The sequence below is a fragment of the Salvia splendens genome, chromosome 14, assembly GCF_004379255.2.
Source record: "Salvia splendens isolate huo1 chromosome 14, SspV2, whole genome shotgun sequence".
NCBI lineage: Eukaryota > Viridiplantae > Streptophyta > Magnoliopsida > Lamiales > Lamiaceae > Salvia > Salvia splendens.
In genome coordinates, this window is record NC_056045.1 from 831002 (window position 1) to 844384 (window position 13383).

At 44.0% G+C, this 13383-nt stretch overlaps 1 protein-coding gene across 1 annotated transcript; it reads right to left on the bottom strand.

Moving 5' to 3' along the window:
- Window positions 1-6966: 6966 nt before the first annotated feature.
- Window positions 6967-8262, bottom strand: LOC121765595. The gene is made up of 2 exons (XM_042161796.1): window positions 7781-8262; window positions 6967-7555 (listed from the first exon to the last, which is right to left on the bottom strand). The coding sequence occupies exons 1-2, from the start codon at window positions 8260-8262 to the stop codon at window positions 6967-6969; spliced, it is 1071 nt and encodes a 356-aa protein (XP_042017730.1).
- Window positions 8263-13383: the final 5121 nt, after the last annotated feature.

A 13383-nucleotide genomic window follows, 5' to 3' on the forward strand; every position in this document is an offset into this window, starting at 1 on the left:
TAATAGTGGATACCCTAACTTAAGGAACAAGAAAATAATCCTAATAAATATGAAAAGATATGGTAAATCAATAACTAACTAATTAATAAAGATATGTGGATATTATTGAAGATATGCTCTTATCAACTCCCCCACGGTTGAAATCCACCTTGTCCTCAAGGTGGAAACCACGACACAACGAAGAGAGTTGAAAACAACAACTTGGCAAGATATCTCCTCCTGGATCAAACGCATACCGAATAGTTGAAGATCTCCGTTCATTATTCCCATAAAAATACACCGAGGGAGGACTCTTGTTGAAAATTAGATGGCTCCATTTGTTAACGAATTCTTGAGCAACTTTCTGGTTGCTTTTGGTCTCCTCATCCGGCTTAGCCAAAATCATAATGTCCTTTCCAAGTAGTAGCTTGAGCCAATTCTTTAGGGGAGTCAAAACTCCATGATCAGGCGAAGCTTCATCTTCTTCAGCACACATATGCACATATTTATCTTTTATAATCAAAATTGACTTCTCTTCCTCTACAGATTTTAATTCTCTCGCAACATCATCTTCCTGTGCTTCCAAATTCCCATAAATATCAACCTTTTCAACGCCACAAAAATGAGAATAAGAATGTAGAATCTTCTCCGAAGATCATCAAATCCTTCCTCGAATCGATCACAGTCAAGAATCAAAATCTCTTTCTTATTACACTCCAAAACATCCCCAACTGAAGTCTTGGACAAAGCATAAGCCAACGAGCGATATTCCGCTTGCCAAGGAAGAAGTTCTGGCGGCAGCTCAAAGGTGGTATCGGGAAGCAGCGCAAAGGGTGGTGGTGTTGTACTCGAGTGCTGCGGCGGAGCCAATGAGTCGTAGGAGACTAAACCCGACGGCCCCGGCGAAGCCTTGCTATTTCCTGATGGAGGAAGGTGCTGAACAAGGTCCCCAAACCCGAAAATTTGGGAGCCGTAGGGCTGCGCAGGTCCAGGCAGCTCGGGAGGAAGCATGTTGTCGATGCGTCGGTCGGCTGCAACAAGGCGAGACTCCATCCTGTAGCACGCTTCCAATAATTGTTGAAGTTGTGCGAGAGTCGGATGTGCCGTGGTGGTGGCTGGACAAGGTGGTTGCGGCGTGGGCTGATTCCATCCTGAGTTATGGTTGGGGGGCAGCGGATGATCGTATGCCGAGACCTCGTGGAAGGGACGTTGTCCCGGTGTCTCCTAGTAGGCAGGTGGGTCCCAGCAAGTAGGACGGCGTCCGGGCGGTGGTGGCGAGTACATATCTGGCTCATAGGATGGCGGTTGTTGATATGTGGCGGTCTGGGGCATCCATGGTGGGTCCCAGCTAGTGGACTGTCGGGCGTGGTAGGGGTGACGTTGTTTGTGCCCGTCCGGCTGGTATATGGGCTGCGATGGGTGGTGGTGTGGTGGCTGATATATGGACTGCGATGGGTGGTGGGCGAATTGCAGCTGACGGTAGTCGAATTGGTGATGGTAATAGGAAAATTTCTCCCACTCACATAACTGCTGTTTTCAAGTTTCCTCTCACAAAACAACACTTACGAAAATTTAGACTAAAATATTTTTGGAATTTAAATAACAATTGGTTTCCCGGGATAGCTTGGTGTTTCAAAAATATTTCTGGAAATTGGAATTTTTTTCTTTATTTGGCCTTTTTTCGGATTCAAGAAACATATTCACATATTCACATATTAACAAAAAGTGTTTAAGCATTCTTAGGAAGACCTTGGTTCAGTCCACAGATTAAAAACTTTATGCTTATCTACCTGACCCAAGAATTCTCGAAAAATACCTAAACAATCTGACTCGTTAGGCGATAGTGGGGAGCATGCGTAGTGGAATTTCTTCCACCACACACATCTCTGAACAATCCCTAAACACCTTAACTTTGTGACCATTAACAAGGAAATGGATAGAGTTAGAAGCGCTTCCCTGAATTTCCACAACTCCGTTTGCTTTGAGGCCAATGATCGTGTAGGGTCCGATGCACTTAGACTTCAACTTTTCGGGCATCAGCTTCAACCGTGATTGGAAACAGAGCACTTTCTGACCAACCTACAACTCCTTGACCCAGAGGTTTTTGTCGTGCCAAAACTTGGTTTTTTCCTTGTACCACATCGCGGCATCGTATGACTCAAGCCTCAATTCCTCCAGCTCTTGCAGTTGGAGCTTCATCTCCTCCTAATAGGCCTGGGGCTTCATATTTATCTCTCTGACTGCCCAGTACACCCTATATTCTACACCGACCGGAAAATGGCACATCTTGCCAAACACGAGCCTGTAAGGCGACATTCCAGTGGAAGTTTTAAACGCAGTCCGGTAGGCCCAGAGTGCATCATCCAACCGTCTGCTCCAATTTTTCATTGACGGGTTGACTGTTTTTCTATAATTCCTTTGATATCCCGGTTGGAAATTTCTACATGCCTGTTGCTTTGTGGGTGATACGGAGTAGAAAGTCGTACTCCGTATTTTTTTCATAAGGGCCTCCATGGTTCGGTTACAGAGATGCGTTCTCTGGTCTGAAATGACTGCCCTCGGCACTCCATATCGGCTGAAAATATTAGCCTTAAGGAACTTCGTGACCTCCTTTGCTTCACATGTGGCGGTCACCTTCGCCTCTATCCACTTCGATACATAATCTACTGCTACCAGTACGTAAGAATTTTCATAGAAAGATGGGAATGGACCCATGAAGTCCATCCCCCAGACATCGAACACTTCACAGATGATTAATGGGGCCTGGGGCATCTCATCACGAGTAGAGATTCCCTCAGTCTGCTGGCAGCGGCCACAATTCTGGCAGAACTCATAAGTGTCCTTGTTCAATGACGACCAGTAAAATCCGCTATCTAAAACCTTCCGAGTAGTTTTTCTTGGGCCAAAATGCTCACCGCATGCCAATGCTCCAGCACGTCCCTCTGTTCCCATTCCGGAATACAGCTTCTAATCACCTGGTCTGAACCCATCCTCCAAAGATAAGGATCATCCCAAAAATAGTACTTGACCTCACTCCTAATTTTCATCCTCTGGGCCCGAGAAATCTCTGGTGTACTTGGTAGCTCTCTTGTAACCAAGTAGTTTGCCAGGTCCGCAAACCATGGCTCATTCAGCTGATACTTCCCTTTGTCTAAATAGCCAACGTAAAAAAAATAACTTTGTCAAAAAATTAAGTTTTAAAGAATATATAAAATAAAACATAAATTATTGTAAGTAAAGACTTGAATTGAATTCTAATTATAGCTATATAAAAACGTAGAACAAAAAAGTGATATTATAAATGAGAACACATAAAATAAAAAATAGAGAATCAATGTAAAATGTAAGAAAAAATTTAGTAATTGCTCTTATAGTGGGAATAACATTCTAAAAGGCATATATTAAAGTATAATTTTTATAAGTATCAAACTCAAGCCTAACCGTAAATAAGAAACATAAGCAAAAGTAAATAAGAAAAATAAGAGAAAATAAAGATGGTAGGAAGAATCAGTAAAAAAGACTAAACCCTTAAATCAGGGGGTTGGTTTTGATGGGAATCGATCTCTGGGCAATCACTTGCCAGGGCTGGGAAAAAGCCAACCGGGCTATTGAATTATTTAGCATTACTATTAACATAGATAATATATGGAGTAGTCATTTAGAAAATGACTGGGGTTCCATGGGTCCCCCATGACCCTCTTTAGGTCTGTCACTGATTGTTGGTCAAACTCTCTTTAATGCAACCCTAGTCTTTTGCATCGTTTCTTTAAGTCGTGACCACCCGTATTTATTAACCTTAAAGGGCGGTCGTGACAGATAGTGTAGGTGCGGAGTAGGGTTTTGGGTGGGGCTGGTGGTGACAGTGGCGCTTTGTTAGTGATGGATTTTTTGGATGCAATTGTTGGTGTTATGTGAATGTGGTGATAGGATTTCTAAATTAATAGGTATGTTTCCTTGGTACTCAAGCTTGATCATTCATTTATAAAATGTTGCTTGCTTATTTTATATGGAGTGAGTTGAGTAAAGGGAACTATTAAAAAAGAATTGAGGACAAGTATGCATACCAAATATTCTTGTAAAAAGTTGTATTTAATTCATCGTAGTAATCAAAAGGTGAATGTTGTCTATTTTTGAGCCATCTCAGATGTGGATGTGAAGTAAGTTGAAATTACAAAAATAATTATATTGATCATACTCCCTTTGTCTAACGCTTTAAAGATCTATTTTGTTATTTTGGTATGTCCACGATTTATAGAACCATTTATTTTATTTCACTTTTACTATATGGACTTCATATTCCACTAATTTTTTACGCTCACAATCCAACATAAAACTAATACTTTAAATGGGTCCCACGTTCCACTCATTTTCTTTCTTTACTTTTCTTTATATAGTTAAACAATTTCTTAACACTCGTGCCGAGTCAAAAGGGCTCTTTAAATGGCGGACGGATGGAATACTATTTAATTCATTCATTGTGGCCTTTAAAATACATTATGTGTACTTCCAAGCACCATCCTTCAATTCTTTTTCTTTATAATATTTCACTAATTAGTCAACTCTCTCCATACTTTACTTTATAAATTTGCACCAAAATAATCAAATCACTCTCTCTCCATAACAAACAAGCAACATTTTATAAGTGATTGATTAAACTTGGTTAACAAGGCCACCTACCTATAGCATTTATTTATACAAGCCATACCATCACCACATTCTCATACCCAAACTTTGCTTTCAATCAGCCACTCCAACAATGGCATCCAAAAAACACAAGGCCAAGAAATCATCCATCACTAAACCGCCGCTATATCACCTCCGACGACGATGGCCTTTCACCGAGCTTCCACCGACTAATCCTTCCGACCATTCAGCCGCAATAAACAAGCTGTTTACCAACAACAACAGCAACCGCAGCGCTCTCGCCGTCACCAAATCATGGCTACCAACAACAACAACAACGCGATGCGTCGCCAATCAAAACCAACCACCCCAACTCCGCCACATCGCCACCGGTCCCACCCAAAACCCTACCCCGCTTTCACACTATCACTACCTCCCAGACTCCACCACCATCGTCGAAGCCGCCTCAAAAATGCCCAAGGCCTCACACTGGCGCATTCTCACAACACCGAAGGCCCGTACATTATCCAATCCCCCCAATCCCCTCAGCCCGCTATTGCACTCAAACTACATCACCCACCTGGACGGGCCAAGCCCGGCCCTCAAAGTATACTACACATTCTCACACGCCATCCGCAAAGACGTGCATCACTACACTAGCGTTTCGGTGTGGCACGTGTGCTACACGCTCGACCCTTTCTCTGCCAAGAAGAGTGAAAAAAAGTCGATGGAGTTCACGAGCATGGTTAGCTTCCGAGGCAGCTACTGCGCGATGAGCCTGCAGGGAGCGGTCGCGGTGATGCAGGTGGACGACGTTGACATGCGCCTCACGATCACGGGCCTAGGCTCGACCAGGGCGGTTCCTTCCTCGGGTTGTAGATTTTTTAAGGAATATTTGTTCGCGATGGACGGGGAGATCTTCTTGGCTTTCTTGATTCATCGGGAGTCTCTTGCGGTTGTGGATGGTGTTGAGGTTTTGAGGCTTGATTTGGTGAGGACGGATTGGGTTAAGGTTGAGAGACTAAGGGGGAAGACGTTGTTCTTGAAGGAGAGGTGTATTTGGGTGGATTCGGAAGAGTTTGGGTGTGGTGATGATCGTGTGTATTTTACTGAGGGATTGGAGAAGAATTGGAAGGTGTTTGATATGAGAAGTTGTTGTATTTCACATGTTTCATCAGGATGGAGTTAGCTATCAATATGCTCTAGTCGATGATTGATCTGTTAATAAGAAATGTTACGCGATATTGCTGAGTATCACTCTCGTTTATGTCATATATTAATATCTTCATGTTCTATTTTGTATACTTATTTCATGTTCTAATACTCAGAAATTATTATCGATGCTATTAATTATACAATTATATAATACTAACAATTAATCCTAAGCTGATTTATTTATTTTCTCTATTACACCATATAAATAAACTAAAGAAGAAAAGAGATTTAACATTTTTATAATTATAAAATAAATGGATCAATAATAATAATCTAAGATATTAGAATTATAAAAAATGTATAAAACAAATAAACAACACTAATATAGACAAAACGAGAGTGATGCTTATATATGGTGATGAAAAGTAGAACTCGCCTTTGATAAACCGTTTTCACTCACTTACGAGCCGAGTCAAGCGGAGCCTATTAATGGTGGACAAAGTGAGTATAATCTAATGCATTCTAATTGGATATCAGTAAAACTCAAATTAAAAAATAATAGTACTCTCTTTGTCCCCAATTATATGCCTTAATTTTTTCATCTTGGAATATCACTTATTAATTGTCTTATTTTATTTTTACTATCTTTGATTATGAATGAATCTTACATTTCACTAACTTACCTTACTCAAATTTTATTAGCACAAAGCTATAATGATATGACATACTACATTCCAACTATTCCACTAACTGTTTTCACCCATTTTTCTTTTTGAAACTTGTGTCAGATCAAAAAGGGATAGATGATAGTAGGACAAGAGAGTATACTCTAACTTTGGACTAATTAATCATACCCACCCCCTCCTCCCCCGTCCCATAAATTATGTCACACTTTAACCAGGCATGGATTTTTAAAAAATGTAATTTTGTAAATCCTACTTTTATATATTAATTTTGTAATAAAATGTGAATATGAATGAATTAGTGGAATATGAAGTCCACTCCAAAAAATAGTAAAATGTGAAAGGTGACAAATTTTGTGGGACGGGCGCAAATGGGAAAATGTGACAAAGTTTCTGTGACGTAGGAAGTATTAATTAATTTTAATTCAAAAATAGAAAACAAAAATATAAATAACTACTATAAATTCTAATTAATTGTATAGTTGGGCTGGACTTCATACGTAACTGAATACAAGTAAGACATGAATTAATAACAATAACATTTGGGTATCCAACTCCAACCGATTGGAACAGATGAAATGGAACAAGTTTTCATATTAAACACCTTCCACATCTTCTCCGTTCCCTCCGTGAAATAAACACGATCATCCCTGCACCCAAACTCTTCGGAATCTACACCAATACACTCCTCCTTCAAGAACATCGTCTTCCCCGGCAGCCTCTCAACCTTAACCCAATCCATCCTCACCAAATCGAGTCTCAAAATCTCAACATCATCCACAATCGCAAGAGATTCCCTGTGAATCAAGAAAACCAACAAGATCTCCCCTTTCATCTCACACAAATACTCCTTAAAAAACCTACATTTCGATCTCGGAACGCCTCTGCCTGCCGCCACCGTCGTGATCGCGAGGCGCGTGTTGGCCACCCGCATCACCGCAAGCGCTCCCTGCAGGGTCATCACGTAGTAGGTGCCTTGAAGCCTAATCATGCTCGTGAATTCCATCGGATTCTTCTTCGGGTCGAACGGGTCGGGCGTCACACACTCGTGCCAGACCTCAGCGGCTTTATTCCATAACACGTAGTCACGGTCGGTGTTGCTTGAGGCTTCGTACCTGTTACAGACCAAACATGAGAACTCATCCTAAAGATTAGTCAAATGTGGGACATTAATTTGTTGGAAATTGAAACAAAAAATATACTTAATATAACTATCCCACTTGTGCTAAAAAAAATAAAAAAAATGAAAGTGGAGTGCTATATAAATCTTATAGGTCTCTTCTTCTATCACCAATTGGTTTTAGGATGGAATCTATCAGACATTAAGTCTGTAACAGTACCTCACCATGAGGCCCGATCTAGGACAGTTTGGGGGGTCAATGAACCACAGTCGCAGGTTGGGGCCGAGGATATCGGTGTGGGGCTCAGGGGCCATCGGGGCGTGTCTGAGAACGCACCAATACGAAGTTTCTGGGATGATCGAGGCGGCTTTGACGATGGAGGTGGAATCGTGGAGGTAGCGATATCGTGGATGAGGAGTAGGGTTGTTATGGCATGGACCGTTGGCGATGTGGCGGAGCTGGGGCGGTTGATTATGACGGGCGTCGCATCGTGTTGTTGGTGGTGGTGGTAGCCATGATTTGGTGGTGGCGGGAGCGGAGATGCGTTTGATGACCCCGGACCATTGCCAGAATGCTCGGGGATGGCCGGGGCCATTAGTCGGGGGGAGGACGGACAACGGCCACTCATGTTGTCTACATGGCGGAGGAGGAGTTTTTTTCGTGATGGATGATTTCTTGGATTTGGACTTTTTGGCTGCCATTGTTGGTGAGATCAATGAATAGGTGAATGTGGTGCCTGGTGGTGATGTGGTTTCTAAATAAATGGAGTAGGTATGTTTCCTTGGAACTCAAGAACAGTCTATTATATAATGTTGTTTTTTCATTATAGACTAGAGTTTTTAAAAATTGCATATCATTATTTTGGAGAGTTGAGTTAATGGACTGTATTAAAAAAATGGAGGACAAGTACCTATACTATTAATACTCCTACAACTTTACAAAGCATTAGTATTTAATTCACATACTTACTCTTTGACGATGTAACACAATTTGAATCCTGACTATTATTAATTTTATCGAGGAAAAATATCAATTTAATCATAACAATTTCATTTATTTTAGTGTATGACGAAGGATTAGTGGCGAATGTTGAATGAGTGAATAATAATGAACTAATAATAAAAATTGGCCATATTTAATTCATTGTGGTCTCTAAAAAGTAAAAACAATTATAAGTGCTTGCTCCCCAAGCTCCATCCTTTCTTTTTTCTTAGTATAATATTTCCACTGATGTCAACTCTATCCATACTAATTATGTATGCACCAAAATAGTTTTTTTTTAAAATCTCTTCAAACTAAACAATTTACATTTCATAAAATGAATAATTGATCAAGGTTGGGTACCAAGGGCCACCTACCAATATACATACATGATACATCCCCTTTCATCACCATATTCTCATACCACAAACCTTACTTCCAACAATGCCATCCAAAAAACACAAGCCCAAGAAATCATCCATCACTAACACACAGCAGCCGCTGCCGTATCGCTCTCAACAACAGTGTCCTTGGACGGAGTTTCTCTCAACTAACATCACCGGCGCACACAATCCGTGGCGCACCAACCGCAGCTCCGCTCCCGCCGTCACCAAATCACGGCTACCACCACCAACATCAACACGATGCGACGCCCATCACAACCAACCGCCCCAACTCCGCCACGTCGCCGCCGCCGCTCCAATCCAAAACCCTCGCAACCCTAGTCCGCCACCACCGCGCTACCGCTACCTCCACGACTCCACCACCCTCGTCGAAGTTGCCGCGAAAATGCCCAAAGACTTGCATTGGCGCGTCCTCGCCTACGCCCCAACAGCCCCAACCCGAACCGTCAATCCTTATAATCCCCTCGGCCCGGTTTTGTACCTGGTTTGCGTTGTCGGCCCGAACGGGCCGACTTCGGGCCTCACGGTGATCCACATGGTCTCACGCTCCGTCCTCCACGATGTGTACCGGGATACGGACGTTTCCGTCTGGTACGAGTGCAATACGCCCGACCCGTTCGATTCGAACAAGAAGAAAAAGATGGAATTCGTGAGCATAGTTAGCTTTCACCACAATTTCTACACGATGAGCTTGCAGGGAACGATTGCGGTGATGCAGGTGATACGGATATTTATTTCACTTCATCTATTTTATTCATTTTACAATTACATTTATTTTACTTAATATTAAATGTCTCGTTATATATAGGGACGGACATAGGAAAAAATATTGGTAGGGCTTCAATTGTGTCTTTTTACTTGTGTACATATATATGTTGCGGTTATGCAGGTGGTCGATACGCGCCTTGTGATCACGGCCCTAGGACCGAGCAGGGCTGTCCCAAGATCGAGGTGGAGGTTCTTTACGGAGTATTTGTTTGAGATGAATGGAGAGGTCTTGTTGGTTTTCTTGATTCATCGGGAATCTCTTGCGGTTGTGGACCATGTTGAGGTTTTTCAACTCGATTTGGTCAGGCTCGATTGGATTAAGGTTGAGAGGCTACGAGGGAAGACGGTTTTCTTGAATGAGAGGTGTGTTTGGGTGGATTCGGAAGAGTTTGGGTATGGTGATGATCGTTGATGGATCCGCGAATTCTTGATGTTAGTAAATGCTGGTAGAGAATGAATATGCAGACACAAAGAATTTACGTGGTTCGATTTACTGAAGTAAATCTACGTCCACGGGAAGAAGGGAGGGCAAGATTGTATTGCTTGATCTGGGATTACAGCTTACAACACAGACTTGCTATATGGTATTTTATCTCTATAGAGCTTAACCTTTTTCTATCTGATCTAAGTTCTATTTATACATTGAACTAAGATCGTGGCTTGCATCACCACTAAGTCGTGGATGTCGTGTAGGTCATGGCCTAAGATCGTGGATGTAGTGTAGGTCATGGCCTACGATCGTGGCCTGAGTTGACACCACGTGGTAGTGGGTGTGTTGGAAGTTGTGGAAATCCAGTATGGGTCCAATAACTCCTTGTTCGGTCGAATGCTGAGACCGAACTGCTTTGGTTGCCGATCTGAGAGTAGAGCTTGATGCCGACCTGAGCTTTTACCGAGCTGTAGGCTGAGGCCGAACTCTTACTGAGACCGAACTGCTTTGGTTGCCGATCTGAGAGTAGAGCTTGATGCCGACCTGAGAGCAGAGCTTGATTGGTTGGCTTTTACCGAGCTGTAGGCTGAGGCCGAACTCTTTGGTAATGCCGAACTCATACTCTTCCTTGGGCTTTGGGCTGATGGGCCGTCATTGCTGTTGGGCTTGTTTAGTACGCACCCCATCACTACCCCCCCCGAAGGGCGAAGTGAATCACTTCGGCGAAGTGAGTCACTTCGGCATTCTGGATAAAGGCAAGGGGGAGGCTGATGTCAGGGGACGTGCCTTGCATGTGACTGCATTAAATGCGACAGTAAAATCCGGCCGTTGAATCCTGAAAAGGTGGGATTCGAAACGGTGCGACGATTTTGAAATCTTCGCCGAATCTGATAAATACCTCCCTTCTTCATCATTGAAGCACTTTTGCGACTGCTTCTTCTGAACTCTATCTCCTTTGCGTAAAAATTTCCTTCCGCTTTCAAGAATTTCTTCAGAATTTCTTCAGATTTTGCAAAGAGTAAGAACCATGTCTTCTTCTTCTTCTTCCGAGTTAGGTAGCGGTAGGAAAGGGGGCAAGGGGTCTTCTAGCCGGAAAGAGTCCGGAGAGAAGACTGTAGAATACTTTCACAGCGTCTTGAGTAAGGACACCGTGATATCTCTACACGAAAAATATCTTCTTCCCGGGGGGAAGGCGGTGGTTCCCGACGATGATCATAGGGCTAACGACCCGCCGGAGGGTTATGCCACCGTTTACGAAGCCTGCTTAGAATGCGGGCTTCGTTTCCCTCTTCCCCCACCTTTTGTAGAGCTTCTTGATTTTTTTCAACTCCCTTTAGGTCAGGTGACTCCGAATTCTTGGAGGCACTTGTCGGCTTTTGCTGCCGAACTCCGTAGGCTAGATAAGGATCTGTCTCTGCGGGCAATCCTTAATTTTTTCCAATTTAAAAGGAAGGGATCTTGGTTTTACTTGATCCCCTTACAGCCTTTTAGGGCATTCTGCAAAACCAAGTGGCCGAAATGGCAAAACCGCTTCTTTTTTTATAATAGGACAGCGGCTCCGGGCTTCCCCTGGAGAGGGCCGAAGTCCGTGATTCCTCATCCTCGGTTAGAACCATTGGCCGAGCTCGATGGCGAGCTCAACAAGATTCCCATAGTTAGGAAACAATACACGGAGTCTGAGCTCGTCAAGGGCGACGTCGTGTTCGACATCTCGTCTTCGGACGAAGAGGCCGAGGGTGAGGATTTCTCTCTACCTTTATGTTCTACTGCTTTAACGAAGAAAACTAACCTTGCTTTCTTGCTTTTTGGCAGTGTACATGCTGAACAAGGCTACCCGAAAATCTTCGGAGTCCAAGGAGCCGGAGAGGCCGAAAACCACCAGCTCGGCGTCTGATGCCGAGAGGACTCCGAAAAGGCAAAAAACCTCTTCGGATCCGAAGAAGCCGGAGTCAACTTCGGCAAAGGGGAGGGGGAAGGCCCAGAAGCCCCCGAGAGCGCCAGAGAAAGACGTGGTCTTGGCGCCTCCTTCGGAACATATCTGTGAGCCGTTTTTATGGCCCACGGACTTCGCCGAGGTGAATTCTCTTCTTGATTTTCTGGCCTTGCTTTTTTCCTGTATTTTTTGTGGTCCCTTTGTTGACTTTTTTCTTTATTCATTTTCAGAGGAACGATATGCTCTCCAAGCTCGTCGCCGTCGAACTCTCCAAAGCGTCCAATGACTATGCTGAGATGCAGAGGAAGTTGGCGGCTGCTTGTCATCGGGCCGAACAGGCTGAGGCTAACTTTGAGAAGGCCAGAGCTGCTAGGATTTCGGCCCAGGATGAAGCTCAGTTTGCCAAAAACCAGCTCGTCATCCAGCGGGAGCAGACGAAACGGAGGGATGCTGCTGCCGTGGTTGCCCAAGGGGAGGCTCTCCGTGTTTACACGGAGAAACTCTTTTTGAGCAGCCAGTTCTCGGCCTTTGTCGGTAGTCTGGTAAGGCTAATTGCCGATAAGGGCGAGCAGGGGGCCGACGTCGTGCTGCCTCTGTACAGCCGAGAGATAGCGGCTCGGCTTCAGAATCTGCCGCTCCTTGAGGAGCTCGCTTCATCTTCGGTCCTGCTTTCTGCAGACCGAGTCCGTTGTTGTCGAGCTGATCGGGACGAGAACCTGGAGGCTATCTTTGTCTCCGTGGGACCCGTTTCACCCGCTTCGACTTACCACGGAGAGGGTGAGGCCGAGCCGCTGGAGCTGGAGGCCGAAGTCGAGCGGGCCGGGCATCCGGAGAAGGAGGCCGATCAGGAGGCGGAGGCGAGGCCGGCAGGATGCGAGGCCGAGGCTGAGGTAGCTCAGGAGAAAGAAGCTGAACCAGACCAAGGAGCCGTAGACGAAGCTGACGGAGTATGATTTCGTCTCCCTTCTCTTAGTCTAGTTTCTTCCTTGTAAAATGGCCTTGAAGCCCTCCTAGTGTAAAAAATTTTCCTTGTGAATGAAAAATTCTCTACACTTGTCTTCGTATAGCTTTTCGTACTCGCCTTTATTCCTGTTGTATTTTACTATCTGCTCGGTACAGCTGCCGAACTAATATAGCTGCTTTGTACTCAAGGAGATGGAGATACTTCACTGGAAACGGCTGTACTCTTCGGCTTTAGACGAAGCTGAGAAAAGAGCTATAGCCGATCAGACGAAGAATGACGAGCTTCTGGCTCGTTTAGTGAAGCTGGAGGCCGATAATAAGGACTTAGAGTCCGATAAGAAGG

What these genes read in the sequence shown, in the direction of transcription:
- LOC121765595 (XM_042161796.1), bottom strand. Translation starts at nt 8,262, where the DNA reads ATGGCAGCCAAAAAGTCCAAATCCAAGAAATCATCCATCACGAAAAAA. An exon ending in AGATCGGGCCTCATGGTGAG is followed by an intron (nt 7,556 to 7,780) that starts GTACTGTTACAG and finishes GGTCTGTAACAG; the next exon opens with GTACGAAGCCTCAAGCAACA.